The sequence below is a fragment of the Pungitius pungitius genome, chromosome 12, assembly GCF_949316345.1.
Source record: "Pungitius pungitius chromosome 12, fPunPun2.1, whole genome shotgun sequence".
In the NCBI taxonomy this organism is placed as follows: domain Eukaryota; kingdom Metazoa; phylum Chordata; class Actinopteri; order Perciformes; family Gasterosteidae; genus Pungitius; species Pungitius pungitius.
Window position 1 is genome coordinate 16,931,739 of NC_084911.1, and position 23,294 is coordinate 16,955,032.

Consider the following 23,294-nt stretch of genomic DNA (forward strand, 5'->3'; position numbering starts at 1 on the left):
TACGTTCCTGATCCAATTGGCCAACAATTTATGAATAAAAGTAATGTAGATCATCAGGGGCGCCCAAACCTTGACTGTAAATGATCTTGATACAGTGACAAGTCTCCCTTTTGTGCAGCAAGTAGGAGAGCTAGATGCATTTAAAATAAAGCACAGTATGGATTGTGAAGTAAAAACTTGTGAATTTAAGAAATGATTACAAATCAATCGTTTGTGTGGCAATTAATGGTCGCTGTTTTTCCCAGTAGACAATAAAGAGTTTTTCTTTTTTCAAATCGTTGTAGTGAGGATATTTGGACCTTTTATTTTAAGGTTGCCGTGTAACTTACATACGACCCGGATGTTGGTCTCAGAGCAACATGTCGCCGATCGGTCGTAGAATCAGCTCCGTGGCTTTTTTACGTTGATCAAGTATCAGTTATCTTCATGAGCCATGATCCACCAGAGTCTCTGGACCTCTGGTTAACGCTCTGATGGACTTTCAGCTGTCACCTTTTTTTTCTGGATCTGCTTTCTCTGAATCATTTCCGGTTAACAATGCTAAGCTACTGGAGTTCGCTCAGTTAGCAACACCGCGCTAGTCCGAGTTTAACGGAGTTTATCTGGAGGAAACGTGTCTGATTCAGTGAAGATGTCTAAAGCCCAAATGCTGAGATGTTTAGTGAAGCAGCGACTCACTGAGGCTGCTGAAGAGATATTTGGGCTGTTTGAAAGAACGATAGCAGAGTACGAGGAGGAAGCTTCTAGAATAAAAGAGGACAACGAGCGACTGAAGAAACATCTGCACGCTGTTTTGTACCCTGAAGTCCGCATCCAAAGAGCAGGTTGGTTCTCTCTCTCTCTCTTCACACTGACATCAGTCACATCAAAATGTGTCTGCTTTAGTTCGGTCAAGTTGGCAAGTGATCGAACGACTCCGACTCCCCGGATGGATCGATACCTCTCTGATACCGTAGTGAGGTACAACAAGCTACAACCTAAATGAATCCACTGAACTGGACTCATAACATTGGTCTCAATGAGCCTCCAACAAGTGCAATGCGGCAAATATGTAGTACACAGAGGTTACTGAAGTACAAGTAAAGTTACCAGTCTTAACATTTACTCAAGTAAAAGTAAAAAGTAGCTCATTATAAATCTACTCAGAGAAGACCGTTACAAATTAAAGTGAAATAGCAAAAATAATCAAATAAAAATAAAAGATGATTTTAGTGCAGATCATCCAATAAAACATTTTAAACATTACTACAACCACTAAATATGGCATGAACTGTGGATTCAGTAAAGCAGGGGTGTCAAACTCATTTCAGGTTCGGGCCAGATGCTGCCGACTTGGACCGAACGCGGGCCACTGACGATCGGCGCGAACGGCTGACGGGGGGGAGAGGGGTGCCGTTTACTCTGCGATCTCCTTAAACTGTCTCTGCTCTGTCTTTCACCTCTTGTTACCCTGGTAACCGCTGTCATTACAGACGGTTGCGTCGATTCTTACTGTGAAAATCGACGTACTTCCGGTTTAGCGGCCACGCTTCGTATTTTCATTCGATTTCAGCTGGGTTTGCGTCTGTTTTGTCCGTCTCCATCATTCTTGTTTGGCGCGTTCGTTCTCATCACTCAATCAGTGCAGTGACGTTAGTTTCCTGGGCGCGATTTATTTTTCTTTGCATTTTTTTGACTCAGTAACGGATATGATTTAAAATGTAGCGAAGTACAATACTTCCAACAAAAAATACTTAAGTAAAATTACAGATTTAAAAAAATACTTTAAAAATTAGAAGTACACAAAAAAACTACTCAATTACATTAACGCGAGTAAATGTAATTCGTTACTTTCCACCTCTGGTAGTACAATAATATTCAATATCTTCACTGTCATGCTAAGTACCTTAAGGTGGTCTCTACATAGCGAGCTATTCTATTGTGAACTTCTAATATTTCTAAACGGATGACCTTGAGTTACAAAAAGACATTGTGCAAGCATAAATCACTCTGAAGATCAGACCAAATACGGCTTTTTTCTACGCTAATCAAACACAATGTCAAAAAGCCGAGTCTTTTTGTTCCTAAAATTCTAAGCATCGTTTTGCCACACGTAGATATTTTCTGAGCATGCTGAAAGAAAAGAAAATTATCCCTCTCTTCAGAATGTTGTATTCCAGGTTTCAAACAAAAACGTTTATGCACGTTACTAATCACCCAAAATAATTACCAGAAAGTCTAAATAGAAAACAGAATACCTTCACAACAAACTTGGGTTTTCCATAAGTGATCCTAGACCATTATTGAACCACAGTGAGGCATTTTTTTAGACTATGTCAGTACGCAGCAGGAGCTGTGAAGGCATTACGTCAATGGAAACTGAACCTGGAGGAATGAGAATGACCCAGAAATAGTGACTCCATTAAATGCCTTTGATTTCAAAACACGTTCAGGACATTTACATTGAAGATAAGAGTCGTCCGAGACACAATAAGCAAATAGTTCAGGGTGTACTTTAATCTAAATTATGTACACGTAGTACAGTAGAAGATGGCGCAAATCGTGGCACTGGCAACACGCGAGGCACTTCCTGTTGCAGGTTGCGGTGCCGCGGCTTTAAGCGGGAGGCGCCGCGACATCATGGCAGCTTCCTCAACTTTGCCATTTTTTTTAGCAAAATGTGACATTTTTCTTTTATAATTTGCCAATATGTGACAATACACCCTTTGAGAGTACTCGTTTTGTTAGTTATTGTTTTACTAATTAAATGCTGAGAAGTGATATAATGGCCAGTTTAAGCATATATTTATATATATATGAGATATAAGATTCGAGAGGCTCTACTTTTTTGCCCAGTTCGGGTTGTTGTTAGGCACGACAAGATAAAGTACTGCCTCAATTACCGTAATCCGTGAACGGATTAAAATATTCAGGCGGTAAACCTGCGAGTTGTATCTAGCTCTATTATTTCATTTTCATAAAATTGATTGTTACATATTTTCCATAATATTTATTTTTCAGATCCATTATCATTACACTATTTCCCAAGTTTAAGAAGTCAAACATTCCAAGAATATAATATATAATAATATACCGGATTTTTCCGTTTAAAGGATGAACTAGCTAAGTGGAAAGTAATATTTCAGATTTTAGTTAATAAACTATATTGTGTGTTTTTTAATGTTATCCACAGACCACCAGCAGTTTTTGCTCAGAGAAGAGCATTGGGAGGATCCAGAGCCCCCGCACATTAAAGAGGAACAGGAGGACCCAGAGCCCCCCCACATTAAAGAGGAACAGCAGGATCCAGAGCCCCCCCACAATAAAGAGGAACAGGAGGACCCAGAGCCCCCCTACTTTAAAGAAGAGCAGCTTCAAGGGCTGGAAGAGAATGACATGAAGCTCTCATTCACGTCTGTGAAGAGTGAAAATGAAGCTCAGTTCTCTCAGCTTCATCAGAGACAAACTAAACTGATGGAGACAGACAAGGACGGAGAGGACTGTGGAGGACCAGAACCAAACAGGAACTCTGGTCCAGATAGTCCTCAAGAACCAGATAGCGATGAAAATACTGGAGACTCTTTTGAGACCAAGGACAGAGACGATTGGAATAAGACCAGTGAACTTCAGTCAGGTTCAAACTCTGATAATAATGGTAAAGATTGTGGTAAATGTTTTACTCAAAGTGGAAATCTGAAGAAACACATGAGAGTTCACACAAGGGAGAAACCTTTCAGCTGCTCACAGTGTGGTAAATGTTTCGCTGTAAGTGGAATTCTGAACATACACATGAGATGTCACACAGGGGAGAAACCTTTCAGCTGCTCATTTTGTGGTAAATGTTTTGCTCAAAGTGGAAATCTGAAGACACATACAAGATATCACACAGGGGAGAAACCTTTCAGCTGCTCAGAATGTGGTAAACGTTTTGCTCGAAGTGGAAATCTGAAGAGACACACAAGATATCACACAGGAGAGAAACCTTTCAGCTGCTCAGAATGTGGTAAATGTTTCACTGAAAGGGGAAATCTGACGAGACACATGAGATGTCACACAGGGTAGAAACCTTTCACCTGCTCATATTGTGGAAAATGTTTCGCTGAAAGTAGAGCTTGGAAGAAACACATGAGGTCTCACACAGGTGAGAAAGCTTTTAGTTTAGGGGTATAAAACTCATTTCCGGTGGCCTGAAGATCTGGCCCGATGTGTGGTAAATGTTTTACTCGAAATGGATGTGGATGAGGAGCTTCAATGTCTAAATCCACAGGAAAGAGTCAGAGTCACACACATATTACATTGTGTGAAAGCGACTTACAGTGCATATTTAGACTCATGTTTTTACATTTTTAACTCAACCCACACTGCCACGGCACTGCAACAGAAAGTGCTTCAGCTAACCGTTCTGGAGCAGTTAGGGGTTGGGCGTCATTAAGCAGCAAGGGTTCAAACCGCTAACCTTGCGGTTCCTGGTGCACCCTTTCTACTCCATGCACCGCCATTGCCCCAAACTATACTATAAAATATACTATATAACTACAGAGAGCTGGTTATTTATTTGAATGGTGTATTCTAAGTCACGTCGCCTAGGGTTATTATTTGGATGTTACCCAACCTTATATTGTCCTGTTGACTGATTTCTATGTTCCATTTATGTTCATCTTATCAATGTATTAGTGATTTAATTATTTAAAATGTATTGTGTATTGATAATCAAAAGCTTTTTCTTAGTGCTGAGTTAGAAAATTGTTGCCCTGTTTTGCTGAAGATTTCAAAGTCAGAGACCAAGCAGGATGTGCCGAGAAAGTCTGGCAGGATGGGGGTTCGCTGTCTGGACTTGAGTTAAGAGTTGGGACCCACACGGACAAACAGAAGTTTCTCTGTGTATAATGATAAGAAGATTGGTTTTTGTCCTGACTGAGGAAGCAAGGTCAGCGGGTCAACCAGCAGATGTGCTTAGGGGGTTTTGAAATTCACACCACACGATCCAACATCCACACTCTGTTTATTTTTTACGTTAGGCTCGGAGTTCTGGACATTGAATGTGACCGGATCTTTAAATGTGGGGGGAGGAAGATCCTCCCCTACGCCAGCTTAGAGCCAATAGAAATCTTTTCTTTGTCTTTTCGGGTTATAAAACATGATGTTCTTGCTGATGTTAGTGTGTTCTTCCGGCCTGCGGGCCGGCCGGATTGCTCCTGCCTTTGCAAACGCAGCGCTTGTACTTGCCTTGTGATCTGACGAATAAATCTACCAGAACGAGAGAAGTTGTTTGGCTGAATTCTTCCAGACGTCCCCATCCAGGCTTCCAATTTTTGAACACGTGCCTCTGATGCGTTCGTTCGCTCCTTCTCATTTTTAATTATCTAACAGTATTAAGAAAAAAAGCCAGAATAAAATCACTGTCATTTTACATTGCTGAGCGAGCAGAGGTGCTAAAAAAGAAATTAATTATTTATTTTGTCTTTTGCAGAAGTGAATAAATGTTGACAATCAAATGAGAATTGCCTTTTACCATTTCAAACCCACATATGTAAAAGACTAAGGCAGCAATGAATTATTGACTAAAACTTTGTTTTTTATTTTAGCCAAGTTAAGTTATTAATAGTGGTAAGTTACCTCAACATGGTGCAGCAGAACCCACAATGAAGGTAGAGAGGGCTGAAATGCTGCTGTACTAATTCAGAGGTTCCAGACAGCCTATTAAAATCGGCTTGAGTCGATGACAGTGTTAAGGCTTTAGGCCTCTCCAACCTAAACCATTTTCTAGCTGCTCCAGTCTTCACTTCCGGCCCAAGCAGCTCCCCAAGAAGGACAACTTCTTCTACCCCCTTGGATACATTCCATGTCATTTAGCTGACGCTTTTATCCAAAGCGACTTACAATAAGTGCATTTCCACATAGAGATACAAACTCAGAAGAACAAGTAACAAGAAAGTAGTTTCGTCAAATGAACAGTTTCAAACATGTTATAGAACAGTACCGTTATAAGTACAATTTACGTGCTATGATTTGTTAGTGCTACGGTTTGCTGTTTTAGTCAAGGTAGAGTCTAAAGACATTTTCAACGGAAGATGTAGAGGCTCTCTGCAGTCCTGATGTCATCAGAGAGCTCATTCCACCATCTGGGAGCTAGGACAGCAAAGAGTTGCGATGTCGCCGAGTGCTTTTCTCTCAGTGAGGAACAAGCAGCTTGGCAGATGCAGAGCGGAGTGAGCGGGTTGTGATGTAGGGTTTCACCATGTCCTGGATGTAGACTGGACCCGATCCATTCACAGCATGGTACGTGAGTACCAATGTTTTGAACTGGATGCGGGCAGCCACTGGTAACCAAGGAAGAGAACGGAGAAGTGGTGTGGTGTGGGAGAATTTCGGAAGGTTGAAGACCAGTCGAGCTGCTGCATTCTGGATAAGCTGCAGTGGTCGAATGGCGGTAGCAGGGAGACCTGCCAGGAGAGAGTTACAGTAGTCAAGACGGGAGATGACAAGAGCCTGAATCAGTACCTGCGCCCCCTTCTGAGTGAGAAGGAGTCATATTCTCCTGATGTTGTAGAGTGTGTATCTACAGGATCGTGTTGTCGCTGTGATGTTGGCAGTCAGGGAGAGTTGGGAGTCGAGTGTCACGCCGAGGTTCCTAGCAGTCCGAGTGGGCGTTAACACGGAGTCGCCCAAGTTAAAAGTCAGGTCCTGAGTGGGAGTTTTTTCCGGGGAAGAAAAGTCTTGTCGGGGTTGATCTTCAGGTGATGAGCGAACATCCACTGGGAGATATCAGTCAGACATGCAGAGATCGGTGCCACCACCTGAGTGTCCGTTTCGGGGAAGGAGAGAATTAGTTGGGTGTCGTCGGCTATGATAGGAAAAACCATGCGAGCGAATGACAGAGCCAAGAGACTTGGTGTTGATTGAGAAGAGGAGGGGACCCAGGACGGAGCCCTGAGGAACTCCACTAGTAAGAGGACAAGGTTCCGACACCGATCCTCTCCAAGTTACCCGGTAGGTGCGGCCGTCAAGGTAGGATGAGAGAAGAGAGAGCGCAAAACCCGTGACAAGTTCCTGAAGGGCTGAGATAAAGATCTGGTGGTTTACTGTGTCGAATGCTGCAGAAAGGTCCAGAAGGATGAGGACGGAGGAGAGAGAGGCGGCTCTAGCAGCGTGGAGTTGCTCCGAGACAGCATGGAGAGCAGTTTCTGTGGAATGGCCCGCCTTTAACCTTGACTGATGGGGGTCAAGGAGGTATTGTTAATGAGGGCATTGTTAATGAGACAGGTGAGGAAAGGAAGAAGATCTTCCTTCTGGTTGTCCATGAAAGACTCCTTTTGTCTTTGTTCTGCTTGTCTTCGTGCGGAGGGTCTTCGCTAACGCTTCACCTACTTTCCAGTTAAATACTCCCTCATTAATGGAAGTCGGCTACGGCTGCGCTGACAACTCCCCCGTCGTTAGGAAACAACAGGTTGATTGCCCTCAGGCGAAACTCACCCAAATACAAAACGACGACCACTTTGACACCCTAATCAGTGAACAACAACTAGCAGTCAAGTTAGTTAAAATAAGAAACGGTAGCAGATAAAGCAAGTAGCAGTCAAGTTTCACTTAAAAACAGCAGAAGCAACAACAAGTTTAGCAGACTAGCTTGGTTAAAGAAAAGATACTCAATCCGATTTCAAGTCTCCTTAATGTCTGAAGATCTGGTAGAAGAGACGCACACTCAGTAGAACTCATTCAGCTTGTCTGCCAGGTGGAGGTCATTCATGGAATGGGGGGGTTGGCTTGTAGTTTGTGAGGTGTTTAAAGCCTCTCCAAACTGAAGTAAAGCAGAGTCACCTGCTTAGAACTGTTGTTGAAATTTCTCAGAGTACATTTCTTTAGCTTCTCTCACAGCACGCCCGAAGATCCTCTAGCGCCTCTCTGGTCCACTTCTTGGAGTGGATTCCTTCACCACCGGTTTGCAGAGCTTTAGTTTCTGCTTGTATGCAGGAATCAGGTGCACCATTACGTGGTCAGAGTGTCCCAGCGCAGCACGAGGGACAGTGTGATAAGCCCCGCTTACTGTATTTTAGCAGTGATCCAGCGTGTTCTCCTCTCTGGTGTGCAACACAGTCCTGCAGAAAAACAGGAACATCTGGTCATCCAGTTGACGTGCAAGGTCCCATCCTCTATTTGCCAACCATATCCAGCAGGTGATTGAGCACTTATATTTTCTTTGAGACAGGACATAATCATTGCCCTTTTGCAGTGCTGATGGAGGACATCAGTAGCAAGAGGAATGGATAATTCTGGCAAGGCCAATGATGCCAAACAGAAAGCCTTGTACCTAGCTTCACTTATATTTTTAGCAGCTGGCTGATCATTTAAGTGGCCTGCATTCTGGCAAAGAAGTGCAAATGTTGACTGCTCCAAGTTAAAGTTAGTACCTAAACTTTAAAAATCCTTAAGGTATTCATCATACTCAAATGCAACAGAAAATGTTTCTTTTTCCTTTTCTTGTGGTGTCACACCCAGAGAATGTGGGAATTCCAATCAAGGCTGAACACACACTGGTTCTGAGTTGATTGGTAATGTCAATAATCCTGTTCCCAGTCCCTGTGAAAACATATAAGCTGCGTGGCAAATCTGTCTGCACACTTACAGCAAAAGTCAATGCGCGTACACTTGAGCTCCAAAGAGAGTAAGTGAATCCTTCATGATTCCTTCTGTTGCTACTCTTAGCTAGGACACACAATGCCGTCTTGGTACACTCCAAAAGGGTTGAGCATGGAATCAATGGTGGAATGATTCTGCTTAACAGCCTTTTTACCAACATCGATGTGTGTGTTGTCAAGGTCTTTTCGTGTCCGTAGCTCAGGAGATATCCCTGTCTTGAAAAAGCGGTTCTTTCATGATGTGACAGTATCCTGTGGTGGAAGATTTTGCACATGCCCTCCCAACACTTGAAAACAAATCTGGTTACACACATATGACCAACTTTGTTTAGTCTCTACAGCTAGGACGGTGGGGACATTTATCAGTGTGGAACACTTCAGCTCTTATACCATGGCCTTTGCTATCTCAGCACTTGCAATTAATAAACTGGTTATACAAATGAAGCATTTATAAGAGTTACATATATTTTTGCCATTACATTCCACTCTTTTGATTACATAATAATCACACACTATGCATTGATTTAGGATGCTGTAGCAGACGTGCAGAGTAACACACGGGACACCGGCAGCTCACTTATGGATTTCTTTATTGTGCATGTATACTCCGACGTTGCTCGCGGGTTCGTTCGGTCGTTTGTTTGCTCATCCGCTCGCTCCACGCTCGCTCCTGCGTGTCAGGTCCACCACCCCTCTCTCCAGCCTGCTCACTACTTTTAAGCACAGGGAGATCATTAGTCCAATGCATTCCAGCTGCACTCATTCCCTGCCGGCACCGTTCCCTGCACCCCTCCTCCCAGCCTTCCTCCCCTCTGCAGCTGAGCTAATCACACCCCGCCACCACATACCCCCACCGCCCGACTTAGGCCGGGGAGCCGTCCGGCCGAACCAACTCCCCCCCCCCCCCCCCTCCGGAGGACGGGAGAGGAAGTCGGCCACGACCATCTGCGTCCCGGGCCTATGGATCACCTTGAAGTTAAAAGGCTGTAAAGCTAGATACCACCGAGTGATCCGGGCGTTGGTATCCTGAACATCCCCATGCACACACTTAATACACACCCGCGACGCCTCCCCCAATGCCCCGGGTCGAACCAGCCTCTGGTGAATCATGGACTGCGTGCAGCCCGAATCCACCATCGCCTGGTATGTACCCCCCTGGATCCTTACCGGAACGCAGTACGTCGCTCCCGGACCGGGGGAGGGTGTTGGAGGTCCGGCAATCCTCACCGTCTCGCCCACCTCCATCAGGGGGCACTCCCGCCGGTAGTGCCCGGGCTGCCCGCACCTCCAACACTCCTGCCCTGGCGGTTGAGGCGCTCTTGGTGGGTCGGGAAGAGTACCGGGTCCGGTCGGTTCCCCTCGGTCGGCCCCCCTGGTCCGAGCTGGCGATCGCGGCGTCGGCAGGGCCCCCGCCGCGGCCGGCTGCTGGGTCCTCCTTCGCGGCGTGGGGGCTGGGGGTGGTGACGCGGGCGGGCGTCCGCCGTCGCTCCGTCCGCCGGGTTGAACCGCCAGGTGGTCCTCCGCCAGGGTGACCGCAGCCTCCAGCGTCGCCGGGCGGTGGTATCGGACCCACGACGAGGTCCGCGGCGGCAGGCCCTGCAGGAACTGTTCCACCACCACCTTCTCCACCACCGCCGGTGCTCCGCCCGTGCCCTCCGGCTGCAGCCACCTGTTGGCCGCGTCCTTGAGCTGCTGGGCGAAGGCAAATGGGCGGTCCCCTGGCCCCAGCTTCGCCTCCCGAAAGCGCCTCCGGTGGTCCTCGGGGGAGAGCCCCAGCCGGTCCCCGATGGCCCTTTTTACCCCGTCGTAGTCGTGCCTTGCCGCCGGTGGCAGACCCAGCGCCGCCGTCTGCGCCTCCCCGGACAGCAGCGGCAGTAGGCGGATCGCCCATTCGTCCGCCGGCCACCCGCACGCCCCCGCCATCGCCTCGAACATTTCGAGGTAGGACTGCACCTCGTCCGCTGGCGTCATCCGGTGCAGCACCACCCCCGCGTAGGCCGAGGGAGCCGCCGCTAGCGGCGCCGCATTTGGCCGGGCCGCCAACTGCTCCAGCACCTGGGTCTGCCGGTCCGTCTGGGCCTGAAGCGCCGCCATAAAGTGTCGGTTGGCCTCCGCCTGCTCCCTCTGCATCGCGGCGATTTCGCCCAGCATCCGCCCGAGCGCGACCGCCGGCTGCGCCATCCCCTCCGCGTGGTGATCGCCGGGTTCCATCTCCTAGTTGGGTGCCACTGTAGCAGACGTGCAGAGTAACACACGGGACACCGGCAGCTCACTTATGGATTTCTTTATTGTGCATGTATACTCCGACGTTGCTCGCGGGTTCGTTCGGTCGTTCGTTTGCTCATCCGCTCGCTCCACGCTCGCTCCTGCGTGTCAGGTCCACCACCCCTCTCTCCAGCCTGCTCACTACTTTTAAGCACAGGGAGATCATTAGTCCAATGCATTCCAGCTGCACTCATTCCCTGCCGGCACCGTTCCCTGCACCCCTCCTCCCAGCCTTCCTCCCCTCTGCAGCTGAGCTAATCACACCCCGCCACCACAGATGCCTACTCTAAAACATTTACCATCTGATTTTTACCACATCAAATATCATGAACATTTACATCCGGACATCGCTCACAAAACTTGGCCTGTCACAGAACAAAAACTCCCTACAAAAACCTCGCAGACACATATCCTGTGTGCTGGTGTTTGTATGTAGTCTCACAATAATAGTGACATTTTATCAAATTGTTCTTATTCGTTCATCCTGAGGTTAAAATAACAGACCTGCGTCTTTCTGGAATCAAGCAAAAGTATTACCTCACATCCTTCGTTATTGAAATTAATTAACTTTACTTCTCTCCTGTTCCCCATCCGTCTATGACTGTGTGTTTATGTTTGTGTATGACCTGTTGTCCGTTGAAGAGGGATCCACCACCTCCACTTGTCCTCTCCTCCACCCAACACCATCCCGTCCTTTGAAGGCCTCCTCCCTGCTCCACTCGTGTTGTCCCCCCACAGACCCTCGGTCCACAGGCCTCCGTGTCTCTATTTGTCTCAGGAATACACACAAGAACAAACAGGTTTCAGATACTTCAACATCATCAAATTAAGTATTTTATTTCTCTTTTTCTTTCTTATGCTCCGCAGCACTGTTGCTGCTTGCATAAACTCATTAGTTTTGGGCTCCCGCGAGTAATGTACTGGTATTTGTTGCTTACCAGTCACTCTGTCCCATCTGGTGGGAGCTGGCCTGCAGCTGGATGCTGAAGTTCTGGCTCAAAGCTTTGTTCAATGCAGACACAGAGTCTGGGCTCTGTGGGACCAGGGCTGTGGTTTATGATGGGGACTGAGGAGGCAGAGGAGGACGTGTCGGGTGGATGAAGGCTGGAGGATAAACAAGCAGAGGAGGCTTCGTCTCCCTTATATCACTTCTTAAAAGAAAAACCAAATCAGGAGAATTAATCACAAATTATCACATCTCTTGTTATTCACTTCTCACCGTCTCCTCTTACTTCCTCCTTGCGCTCCTGCGCCGCTTCAACATAAAAACCCATTTCCTTAGCAACCTTCCATCAACCATATTGGTCTTCCCATTTCCTTAAATGTGTAACTTCCCTTTTCAAAACCCATCATCATCTTTTGCTTTCATAACTTCCATCCATTATCACATCTATTTTCTATTAGCGCATTTATCTAAACTATTTTCCACGGAGTGACTTAGAATAGGAACCTGCTTTTGTTTTTACGCCTAACAGGAACTTTAATTCTTATTTGTTTCAGTAGCGAAGGGTAAAGAAAAGTTTGCTTTTTGGGATTTAAACTTAAAATTAATAATAATAAAAACACCAGTCCGTGTTTGCTAGTCGAAGGGTGTCGTCACTCTCCTCCAACTCAAGTGGATCCTGGCCTCACAAAACCAAACTAATCCTGTAACGGACCAGGGCAGAGGACTTTGAGAAGAGTCATAGACTCCATGTACACAGTTTCAGGTCCAAACCTTGAGAGGAAAATGAGTGTACATGCAGTTAGTGCAGAAAGCGTTTCCTCATTGCAGGCGGTGGTGTGTGTGTGTGTGTGTTTTACTTCCCTTATCATTTTAAGGATCTCAGCATGGATGCCGTCTCCCCCTCACATGCAGCCTCCTGCTCCCTTTACTCGCGTCAATCAGATGGTGTGCTGTGGAACCTGGTTGTTGTGGTTCTTTCTGCAGATCAGCCTTTGGGGCAGGGTGCGGTATTGGCGGACATGTGATGAGAAGAGGGCCTCCAGCATATGTTAGACTCGGACACATAGCAGAAAAGAAACCCGTTGGTCATCTTGTCTAGAAACCTGGTCCGTGAACCACTGGTCGTAACGCACAATAATTCTTCAGTCATACGGGTCTTACTGACTACATTCACATTCATGCCATCCAAACATTTCGATTTATCTTCATATTTCTGTCTCATCACATCCACAATGTGTCCCTCTGGAGGACTCATTTCCTTTTTACCTTTACCCAGTACACCACCCATCTGTCAGGCGTGATGAAGTATACTTTTTATTCCTTAAAATATAGTCGTCACTATAAGTCTTGATTTTCTTTTAGTAGGAAAAATACAAGTTGAAACCCATTCAAAAATATTGGTCAATAAATATAGGTCGAAGGGGCAAATATCTGTTCTCAGATTATTATTATCCAAAACACAATATTGTCCCTGTCTTCCTGTTAGGTCAAGGGCTGCGATTATGCCATTTCAGTGTTGGTCTGAATACAATCGTTAGTTCGCAAAATCAATCCTATCTTCCCCCCTCGGTCAAGGGTCACAACTATTATTGTCCCTGTCTTCCTTTTGGTCAAGGGTCACAATTATACGATTTTCGAGTGTTATGGTGCGTTTCCACCGAGCGGTACGGTACGGGTCGGGTCGGTACCCTTTTATTTGTGTCTCCACTGAGAAAAATATCAAAGATCCACACCGTACCGTACCACTTTTTGGGTACCTTTCCGTTGGGGTACCTGGCACAGTTGTTTGGTACTAAAGGGTGGAGCTAGACTCACTGCAGAGCGTTGATTGGTTAAAAGAGTGTCGTCATTGGCGCGTGCCGCAAGGGGAAAGACAACACACGAAGGAACACCGTCGCAACAATGTCGGCGCGCAGCATTTACTTTAACAGCCACATATCGAAACGCAGGAACAGGATTGGCTGTATGTCTCCATTGTTGTTTGCGGTTAGCTTTCAGTTTTCGCGCGATCGAATGACGTCAATCCACTTTTCGTCCAATACCACGCCTATCAAGTAAGGGTACTGTTGCCGGTGGAAACGCTCGCCAAATCATGGTTAACAGACCCGACCCGTACCGTACCTTACTGCTCGGTGGAAACGCGCCATTAGTCTGAACACAATCGTCAATCCGCTCCGGTCTTCCTCAGTAAAAAGTTGGATGCTGATGAACCTGAAATACTTTTACATACTTACATTTTTCAATAACCGGAAAAAGACAAGTTATCCTTGTTAGAAACCCAAACAATCGAATACCATCCTACTCTATGCGCCACCGTCGCCGATTAGTGATGTGAAACTTTTCCGTGCTTGTAATCATTGGCTTACAGCATTGGCCGCCTTCGTGTTTGCAATCATTATTCTATTCTGTTAAATTAATTTTATTTTGTAAAGCCCAAAAGCAATCAACACAAGCAATGACACTGCATACTTATGAATAATTATAATTGTAACCGTGGGTTTTCATTCGAAGATTATATTAAACAGAACAATAAAAGTGTGCAGTGTCATAACTACATCTCTGATGTTTCTAACAAATCAAACCGTTTATTTAAAGTACATGTACCACTACCATCACAATGTTATGGGTTAGCGAGCTGACCATGCCAAGATGGCCGCCATGTGCGGACGTTCTATACTCTGAACAATACATTGTGTAATGAGCTGAGTTAATGTGTCCCTGTTATTAGTTCATCAGTTATGCAGATGTTGCATGCGTTCGCGTTATGCATTAATTTTACCAGCTGTGGTTATACGAGACCGTTGAGGTGGGGGGATTGTCTCGCGAGACAAACCGAGTTTTGTTTCATGTTTCATGATAGAATTGTAGTTTCTCTGTTATTAGATATTAGTTAGTTCCATTACGATGTTAGATGAAATATTTGCAATATAAATCAAACACAATTTTTAGTCATTTACTATTCACAATAGCATTCTACCACAATTTTACATTTAAACCCGGGGACTGATGCTAACTGCCGTCCTTTATGGATGTCTCCCAATTTTCTCCTTAAAGACGTTTGGGTTTTTACCCCTGTCAGATAGTGAATGAGCAAAGGATGTACGACAGGGAAATATTCCCGATTTGGACCAGATAGAACTGGTTAAGATGTGATGAACTGTGATGATTTAGGATGTGTTATTAATATTATGTTAGTAAGGTGTACTATCTATTAGATGATGATGATGGTATTATGCATGCAATGTTATGTTTACATGAAGAATCTTCAGTCCACATAGATGTGATCATTTAATGTACTGTAGTAATAAGTGAACAGGGATCGGTCAGGTCAGTGAGTGGGTTTCAGATTTGACCATCAGATGGAGTCATGTGATTCCTTGGAGAACAAAGGAATTCACGAGGGAGGAGCTGGGCTTGAATGTGCAGCCAATGACGTATGACAACAGCATAAGGGACACCCCCACGGGAGATCGGAAGAGCTGAGCTGGAGAAGGAGCAGACAGAAGCCTCCAGTGAACAACTATTGATGGTCATTTGAGATCAGGGGACTTCTCTATTTCGCAAAATATTACACTATTCATACTTTATTTCACGTTAACTGTATTGCTTAGACTTCTGTTATTAAATTCTTTGTAATTTTTCAACTTTAGCCTGTTAACTTGTTATGAGCGCTCGTCTCAGACGGGGCGAGAGTGACCTCAGAGAGACTTTACCTCCCTCACAGGAACAAGTTTGGGGGGGGGGGGCTGCCTTATATGGTCATAGCTACAGACGCCCCGGATGTTGGTCTCAGAGCAGCATGGCGCCGATCGGTCGTAGAATCAGCACAGTGTCTTTGTTACGTTGATCAAGTATCAGTTATCTCCATCCGTTCTGACTCTCACCAGAGTCTCTGGACGTCTGGACAAACCTCCGATGGACTTTCAGCTGCTCAACTTTTTTCGAGATCACTTTCCTCTTTGCTAAACTATCGGAGTTAGCTTAGCATGCTAGCTGGAAGCAGAGGGAAGTTAGCAACACCGCGCTAGTCCGAGTTTAACGGAGTTTATCTGGAGGAAACGTGTCTGATTCAGTGAAGATGTCTAAAGCCCAAATGCTGAGATGTTTAGTGAAGCAGCGACTCACTGAGGCTGCTGAAGAGATATTTGGGCTGTTTGAAAGAACGATAGCAGAGTACGAGGAGGAAGCTTCTAGATTAAAAGAGGACAACGAGCGACTGAAGAAACATCTGCACGCTGTTTTGTACCCTGAAGTCCGCATCCAAAGAGCAGGTTGGTTCTCTCTCTCTTCACACTGACATCAGTGAAACGTTTCAACCCCCTAACGTGTAATGAGGTGTGGTACATGACTGCGGTCATGTGGACCGCGTTTCAAAATGAAGCAGTAAATGGACTTGTAGAGCCCAAAGGGCACTCTTTGAAGGGTCTCAATCTTTGAACTGTCTTTAAATCATATCTGAGATGGCTAACACACTGCTTTCCTAGTTCTAGATCCTAGTTCATGTCGAACTCATCTCTGCTCATGTACATGTAACTCCTATGAGGTGTCCTCTATCTCTTCTTTCTGGAGCTCCTGACGAAACAGCGGACACAAATAGAATTGGGATCACGTGTCTAGGAGGACGACAGAAAACGGGTGTTAGCTAGCTAACCCGACATTATTACAAACACTAAAACATGTACAAAACATCTCATTAATTAATAAAAAAACAAGGCAAATATGAACGAAGATAGCAAACATCCAAAATAATAAGGCTACTCCATAAATGAATTGTTAAAGTACATAAAGTAAACATTGTTCACGGACATACAAAAAAAACCATTACCTCCTTTTTAATCCTCAATTTAATGGAGGATTTTCCCACAATCCCATTGGTCCGTTCAGGTACCACATTAAAACAGTAGATGGCGTAGTTTAGCCATTTTAGCAGGATTTATCCTAAACCATATTAACTATGTTACACACATTAACATCGAATATTACTGTGTAGTTTTTGAGAGAATTAAAGGCAGAGTCAGTAAAGATACCATTATATTCGTGTTTTCTCACTATTTGAACTCTTTGAATCAGATCGAAAATATTACTGTGTAGTTTTTCCTATTCCTATTTACATGGTGATAGAGGAGATCAACCTGAAATAGGATCAAGTGAAATAGGATCAGTGTCAGAAGTGTCAGAAGAGTGTTACTCGGCTTCTATCTGATTTAAAGTTTAGTTCAAATATTGAAAAAAAGACGAATATAATACTAAACCTAAGAATAAAGTTCTACTCTCAAAATATCAAAAAAACTAAAATATAATTTTTAAAAGTTGTATTAGAAATGTTTGCTTGCATGTCTGCTTATGAAAAGGTTAATACAGTTAAATTACCCCAGAATTCCCGTAAATCCCAGCGGAAAGTTTGAATGTACCCGGAATTTTGCAACCCAAAGTATGATTGACCTTACCCGTGGACTAATGTTGCACGGTGTACCGGTACTAGAAAGGTACCGCGATACCCTCACGTTGAAAACGATATGATATTGAATATTTTTATTTACTTTAAACTGGTACTTTAAACAAAGTGGCTGGGTGGGTGGACCATCACAGATGCTCCATTTACCGTCTGCGAGGTCTGTGATGAACCAGCAGGGATTGTTTTTTGCTTGAGACAAAGCCCCGTTATTATTGGACATGGCTACAATCCGAAGCCGAGGGTGTTTTGGGTGCTCGCTCCTTTAGCTTGACGCACGCTTCTGATCTTGAATCTAGAATCGATTGCTCTTCCTTAGTGTCCCGGATGTTGGTGTCTCAAGGTTGAAATTTCTTGGGTTGAATATTGTAACCTCCATTTCTTTTGCGGCTGAATATTTCAACCTGTTTTTTTTTAGGTTGAATTTTTTTGCGTTGTTTTAAGGTTGAAAAACATTCAGGTACATCATTTCAATGCATAAATATTCAGTGCTAGAAATTCAATCACCTTTTTATTTCAACCTCCGATGGCACAGATTTACTTCCATAGAAATTACCCTTTAATTATGTGTCCATTTTCTTCCACCTCAAACACATCTGTAAAATGATGTAATTCATACTTATGGAAATAACTGTAGTCAGAATATTCAGATACGGACAATAGGCCCACATATAGCCGTGTATAATCAATGCTATGATTTTACCATGTCGTTTTCATGAATATCTTGCTGTGGGTTAATACTAATATGAATGCCATTTGTTAAGTGTTCAAAAAGCTGGGCAGGAACAAGCTGATGAAAATGGAACCTTACAGATGTTTTATTTATTACTATTATAGATAAATATTCCAGTATTTTATTTGTGGTATCGTATCGGGTATCGTAATATTTTGGCAGGTATTATCAAAGTCATAATGTTGGTATCGCTACAACCCTACTTAGAGACGAGTTATTATAAAATTGCATCATCTTTGTTAGGACTGTAAATTCACACCAAATTTAGATCTTGGATTAATAAAGAATCCTGTGCAATAACAAATCTGCCTGCTGCGCCTTGTATAGTGTTGAGGACTCGTATTAGAACAGATGGGTGGATAAATATTCCTACTCCTCTTGCTTGGGAGGTCAATGAGGCAACTATGACCTGATCAGGCACCTTTTTTCCGTGTATTCATTGGGGAGCAGATGGGTTTCTCGGATAAAAGCTGTCTTTTTAGCTGCTTCAGTCTCGACATTACTTTTTTAATTACAATATCTCCCGGAGACCCCTAAGATTCCATGAAATAACATTTATTTTGGTGTCACCAACCATGATAAAGTCAGCAAATCAAGCTTAGTTGCACCCAATTCTTTAATCATGCCATGTGATAGAGTGAATAATGTGCCTTCAAAATAATCAAAAAAACAATAACAAGGGCCTCTCCCAATTGAGGCCCCCTAAGTAGGCTTAGCCTACACCCTGTGCGGGTGAACACACACATCTCCCCTATCCCCCGTTGTCTGGGTCCCAGTTAGACTTTCAACATTGCATGAAGTGTATCCTATATTGCTTTAGGTAGTAAGGTACCAATATATTCATTTTGCCGGAGCCTCGCTCCACACGTCTCCTCAGTTGCGTGTCATAACCGGAAAGCTCTCCATAAGTGATCGTAGACCATTATTGAAATGTTAGTACGCAGAGAGACCTGTGCAGGCCAACGCGTCAATGGTTACTGAACCCTAGGACCCAGAAATAGTGACTTCAAAGTAGACAGATACAATAAGCAAATTGTTCAGTATGTACTTATAGATGTTTATCTCAAAGACATTAAAACGTAATAGTCCGTTTAAAGGATGAACTAGCTTAGTGGACTATATTGTTTGTCCACAGACCTCCAGCAGCTGTTTGTGCTTAAAGAACATTGGGAGGATTCAGAGCCCCCCCACATTAAAGAGGTACAGGAGGATCCTAAGCCCCCTGTACAGTAATAGCCTGGTCACAGCATGAAATAATGAACTAGCTAAGTGGATGGTAATAATTAATATTTTAGTTAATCAAGTATATTGTTTGCATTTTATTATTACCCACAGACCTCCATCAGTGGTTTGTGCTTAAAGAAGAACAGCAGGAAGATCCGGAGCCCCCCCACATTAAAGAGGAGCAGCTTCAAGGGCTGGAGAAGGCTGACGTGACTGTGTCATTCACTCCTGTGAAGAGTGAAGATGTTAAAGTGGAAGCTCATTCCTCGCAACCTAATCACAGAAAAACTGAACAGATGGAGACAGGAGGTGATGGAGAGGACTGTGGAGGACCAGAACCAGACCGCAACTCGGGTCCAGCCAGTCCTCCAGATACTGATAAGAAAACTGGAGACTCTTCTGAGACTGAGGACAGTGGTGATTGGAATGAGACCAGAGAACCTCTGTCTGGTGAAGAGTTTGTCAGTGATTCTAGATGTAGAACAAGTGAGAAACCTTTGATCTGTTCTGAATGTAAGAAAACATTTGGTTGCATTCAGAAGCTGAGGAAACACATGATGACCCACACATCAGAGAAACCTTTCAGCTGCTCACAGTGTGGTAAATGTTTCACCCAAAGGGTAAGTATAAATGTACACATGAGATGTCACACAGGGGAGAAACCTTTCAGCTGCTCAGATTGTGGTAAATGTTTCACTACAAATGGAGATCTAAAGAGACACATGAGATGTCACACAGGGGAAAAACCTTTCAGCTGCTCAGATTGTGGTAAAGGTTTCACTACAAATGGAGATCTAAAGAGACACATGAGATGTCACACAGGGGAAAAACCTTTCAGTTGCTCAGAGTGTGGTAAATGTTTCCCCGTAAGTGGACGTCTTAAGACACACATGATAATTCACACAGGGGAGAAACCTTTCAGCTGCTCACAGTGTGGTAAATGTTTCACCCAAAAGAGAAATCTAAAAATACACGAGAGATGTCACACAGGGGAGAAACCTTTCAGCTGCTCACAGTGTGGTAAATGTTTCACCCAAAGGGGAAGTCTAAATGTACACATGCGGGGTCACACAGGAGAGAAACCTTTCAGCTGCTCTCAGTGTGGTAAATGTTTCACCCGAAGGGGAAATCTAAAAATGCACGAGAGATTGCACAAAGGAGAGAAACCTTTCGGCTGCTCAAAGTGTGGTGAATGTTTCACCCAAAAGAGAAATCTGAAAATACACGAGAGATTGCACACAGGGGAGAAACCTTTCAGCTGCTCACAGTGTGGGAAATGTTTCACCCAAAGGGGAAGTCTAAATGTACACATGCGAGGTCACACAGGAGAGAAACCTTTCAGCTGCTCTCAGTGTGGTAAATGTTTCACTAAAAGTGATAATCTAAAGAAACACATGAGATTGCACACAGGGGAGAAACCTTTCAGCTGCTCACAATGTGGTAAATGTTTCACTAATAGTGGAGTGCTGAACAAACACATGTGTTGTCATACAGGGGAGAAACCTTTCAGCTGCTCACAGTGTGGTAAATGTTTCACCCAAAGGGGAAGTCTAAATGTACACATGCGAGGTCACACAGGAGAGAAACCTTTAAGCTGCTCTCACTGTGGTAAATGTTTCACTAAAAGTGATAGTCTAAAGAGACACATGAGATTGCACACAGGGGAGAAACCTTTCAGCTGCTCACAATGTGGTAAATGTTTCACCCAAAGTAATCATCTAAAGATACACATGAGATTGCACACAGGGGAGAAACCTTTCAGCTGCTCAGATTGTGGTAAATGTTTCGCTAGAAGAAGAGATGTGAAGAGACACATGAGATGTCATACGCTGTGTAAATCTAAAAGTACACATGAAAACTCAGATGAGAATCCCCTTTAACATCTTTCCCTAATTTACATTACCGTTTCCCACGTGAGTTTTGAATATCCGTCGCAAAGCTATAAGACACATATTTGAAGCTACTCTTCATGTTCACAATTACAACCAACTATCTTAGAATTCTTCACAGGGATTTATTGGGACGACACTCTTGTTTGGTTTTTCCTATGCTCCCGAGAGTTTTGGGTCAAGGGATCTCACGTGTGATATAAAAATGAAATTAATTGAAATATCTTGTGACAGATGGTTAGAAGTTCAGACAATTAACAGAGATAAGCTACGCCCCTTCCAGGCGCACATAAAGTGGGACATGAATGAAACGAAACAACTAGTTGTGTGAGTAAACAGTGGCGAAAATCCCCTTGGCATTTTAAGTGTGAACGTAGCATAAAGCTCTCCACCAAAGCATTGAAGGCATCAAAATTTAAGCGGATGCCGTCATCTCACTGACTTGCAACTCTAAATCTTACTTAAAAGCCAGCTGTCTTTTTCTGTTCCATGAAGTGTTAGTGTTTTTTTTGCAGGTTTACATACAGATAATAAATAAATGTCCATGTGATGATCACTGAATCAGGTTTTTGCTTTTTTTATTTTATTTAGTCATTAAATGAAAATCCAACCTATAATTATATCAATTAGTTAATATAAAATAGTGTTGATATTTGAACGGGCGCCTGGGCATATTTGTTCATTTGGGCCCTGAGGTCAAAAAGGTTAAGAACCCCTTATCTAAGGCATGTTTCCCACTGTTAACATTGTAACATTACCCAACCTTATATTGTCCTGTCCAATGTTGAAATACAAGTTTGACTGGTTTTTATGTTCCAATTGTGTTACTGCAAGCTGTCATATTATCAATGTATTAATGCTAGGGCCGGGACTCGATTAAAAATATTAGGCTTTGTAATTAATTAATAGAAATTATTCGCATTTTAATTGCATAAATATTTGACCTGAGAACAGTGAGAAGTAATTTTTTTCACATGGATTTTTATTTTTGTTCGACCAATTCCAGCAGACAAGTGTAGAAATAGCATATTTAGAAATATAGTACTTTCAGAAATTCAGGTAGCTTATAGGTAAGTAGACCTTCTGTAAACTATGTTTTTTTTAAGTAGACAAATACTTTCAAGTACATTCAGAACATTGGTTATTTTTTCAGACGTGGACTTAGTTACCCTGGTCCTTAAACCAGTCATCTGGTGCAGTGTGGATTGGGTGTGGGTCCTTGTACGTCCACTCTAGCTGCTAATTGTTTTGCGTTGAGGTGATACTTGAGGCTCGATGCGAATTCCTTGTTGCACAGCTTGCACACAATCATGCTCTTATCGACGCTTCCATCCGTGTGTTTATTATAATAAAATGTCCCATTCACGGGGCCACCCGACACGGTCTCGTCAGCTTCTTCGTTCATGTTCACTGTGGCTGAAGTCATGAACACTAGTTGGTGCTCCAGTATAATTGGTCCTCCGAAACTCATCCAGTGAGAAACGTTCCGCGGTGCAAAAAATAAGTGTAAAATGCGTAAAAAATGTCTAATGTGTTATTTTTTGTGTAATTAATTAATCTTGATTCACATTGTAATAATTAATCGTAATTAACGTGCTAAAGTCCCGGCCCTAATTAATGCATACATTTCCGTGAACTAAATTCTGTTTTGCATTTTTAATGTGCAGAAAAATACCAGAAGGCTCTTTAATGTTTTTCATGCATTGAGGTCTTACTCTTGTTTATATTGTTTTAACGTTTTTTTAGGAAACTTTTTTTAGTCTTTAGTTTTCCTAGTCAATCCTCATATTGAGCTGCTTACATGTTTATATATCGAACTAATACATCTTTGTGTGTTGAGAAACAAAAAGTAGAAAACATTGCTGAGCAAGCACAGGTGCAAAAAAGTTATGAAGGCAATGAATGGATTTTATTTTGACTTTTGCAGAATTGAATAAATGTTTGAAAAAGAAAAATGAGAGTTGTCTTTTGCCATTTCTAACCCACACATGTTACATATGGAGAAGACTAAAGGAGGTAATTACAGACCGCAGAAATGTTTTAACGAAAATATTTGTATTTATTTCGTGAGTTACCCCACTGTGCAGCAGAACCCACAACGAAGGTAGATATATTTTAAATGATACTGTACTAATTTACAGGGACACGTAATTCTCGTGTTGTAAAGTGA

General features: G+C 43.5%; 1 protein-coding gene and 1 pseudogene across 1 annotated transcript; both read left to right on the forward strand.

Annotated features, from left to right (window-relative positions):
* The first annotated feature begins 273 nt into the window (after positions 1-273).
* Positions 274-5,836, forward strand: LOC119220291 (oocyte zinc finger protein XlCOF8.4-like; annotated as a pseudogene).
* Positions 5,837-19,499: 13,663 nt separating this feature from the next.
* Positions 19,500-23,034, forward strand: LOC134132917 (gastrula zinc finger protein XlCGF26.1-like). Its single transcript, XM_062565905.1, has one exon. It carries the CDS (start codon positions 19,532-19,534, stop codon positions 21,113-21,115), a length of 1,584 nt encoding a protein of 527 aa, XP_062421889.1. The 5' UTR covers positions 19,500-19,531; the 3' UTR covers positions 21,116-23,034.
* Positions 23,035-23,294: the final 260 nt, after the last annotated feature.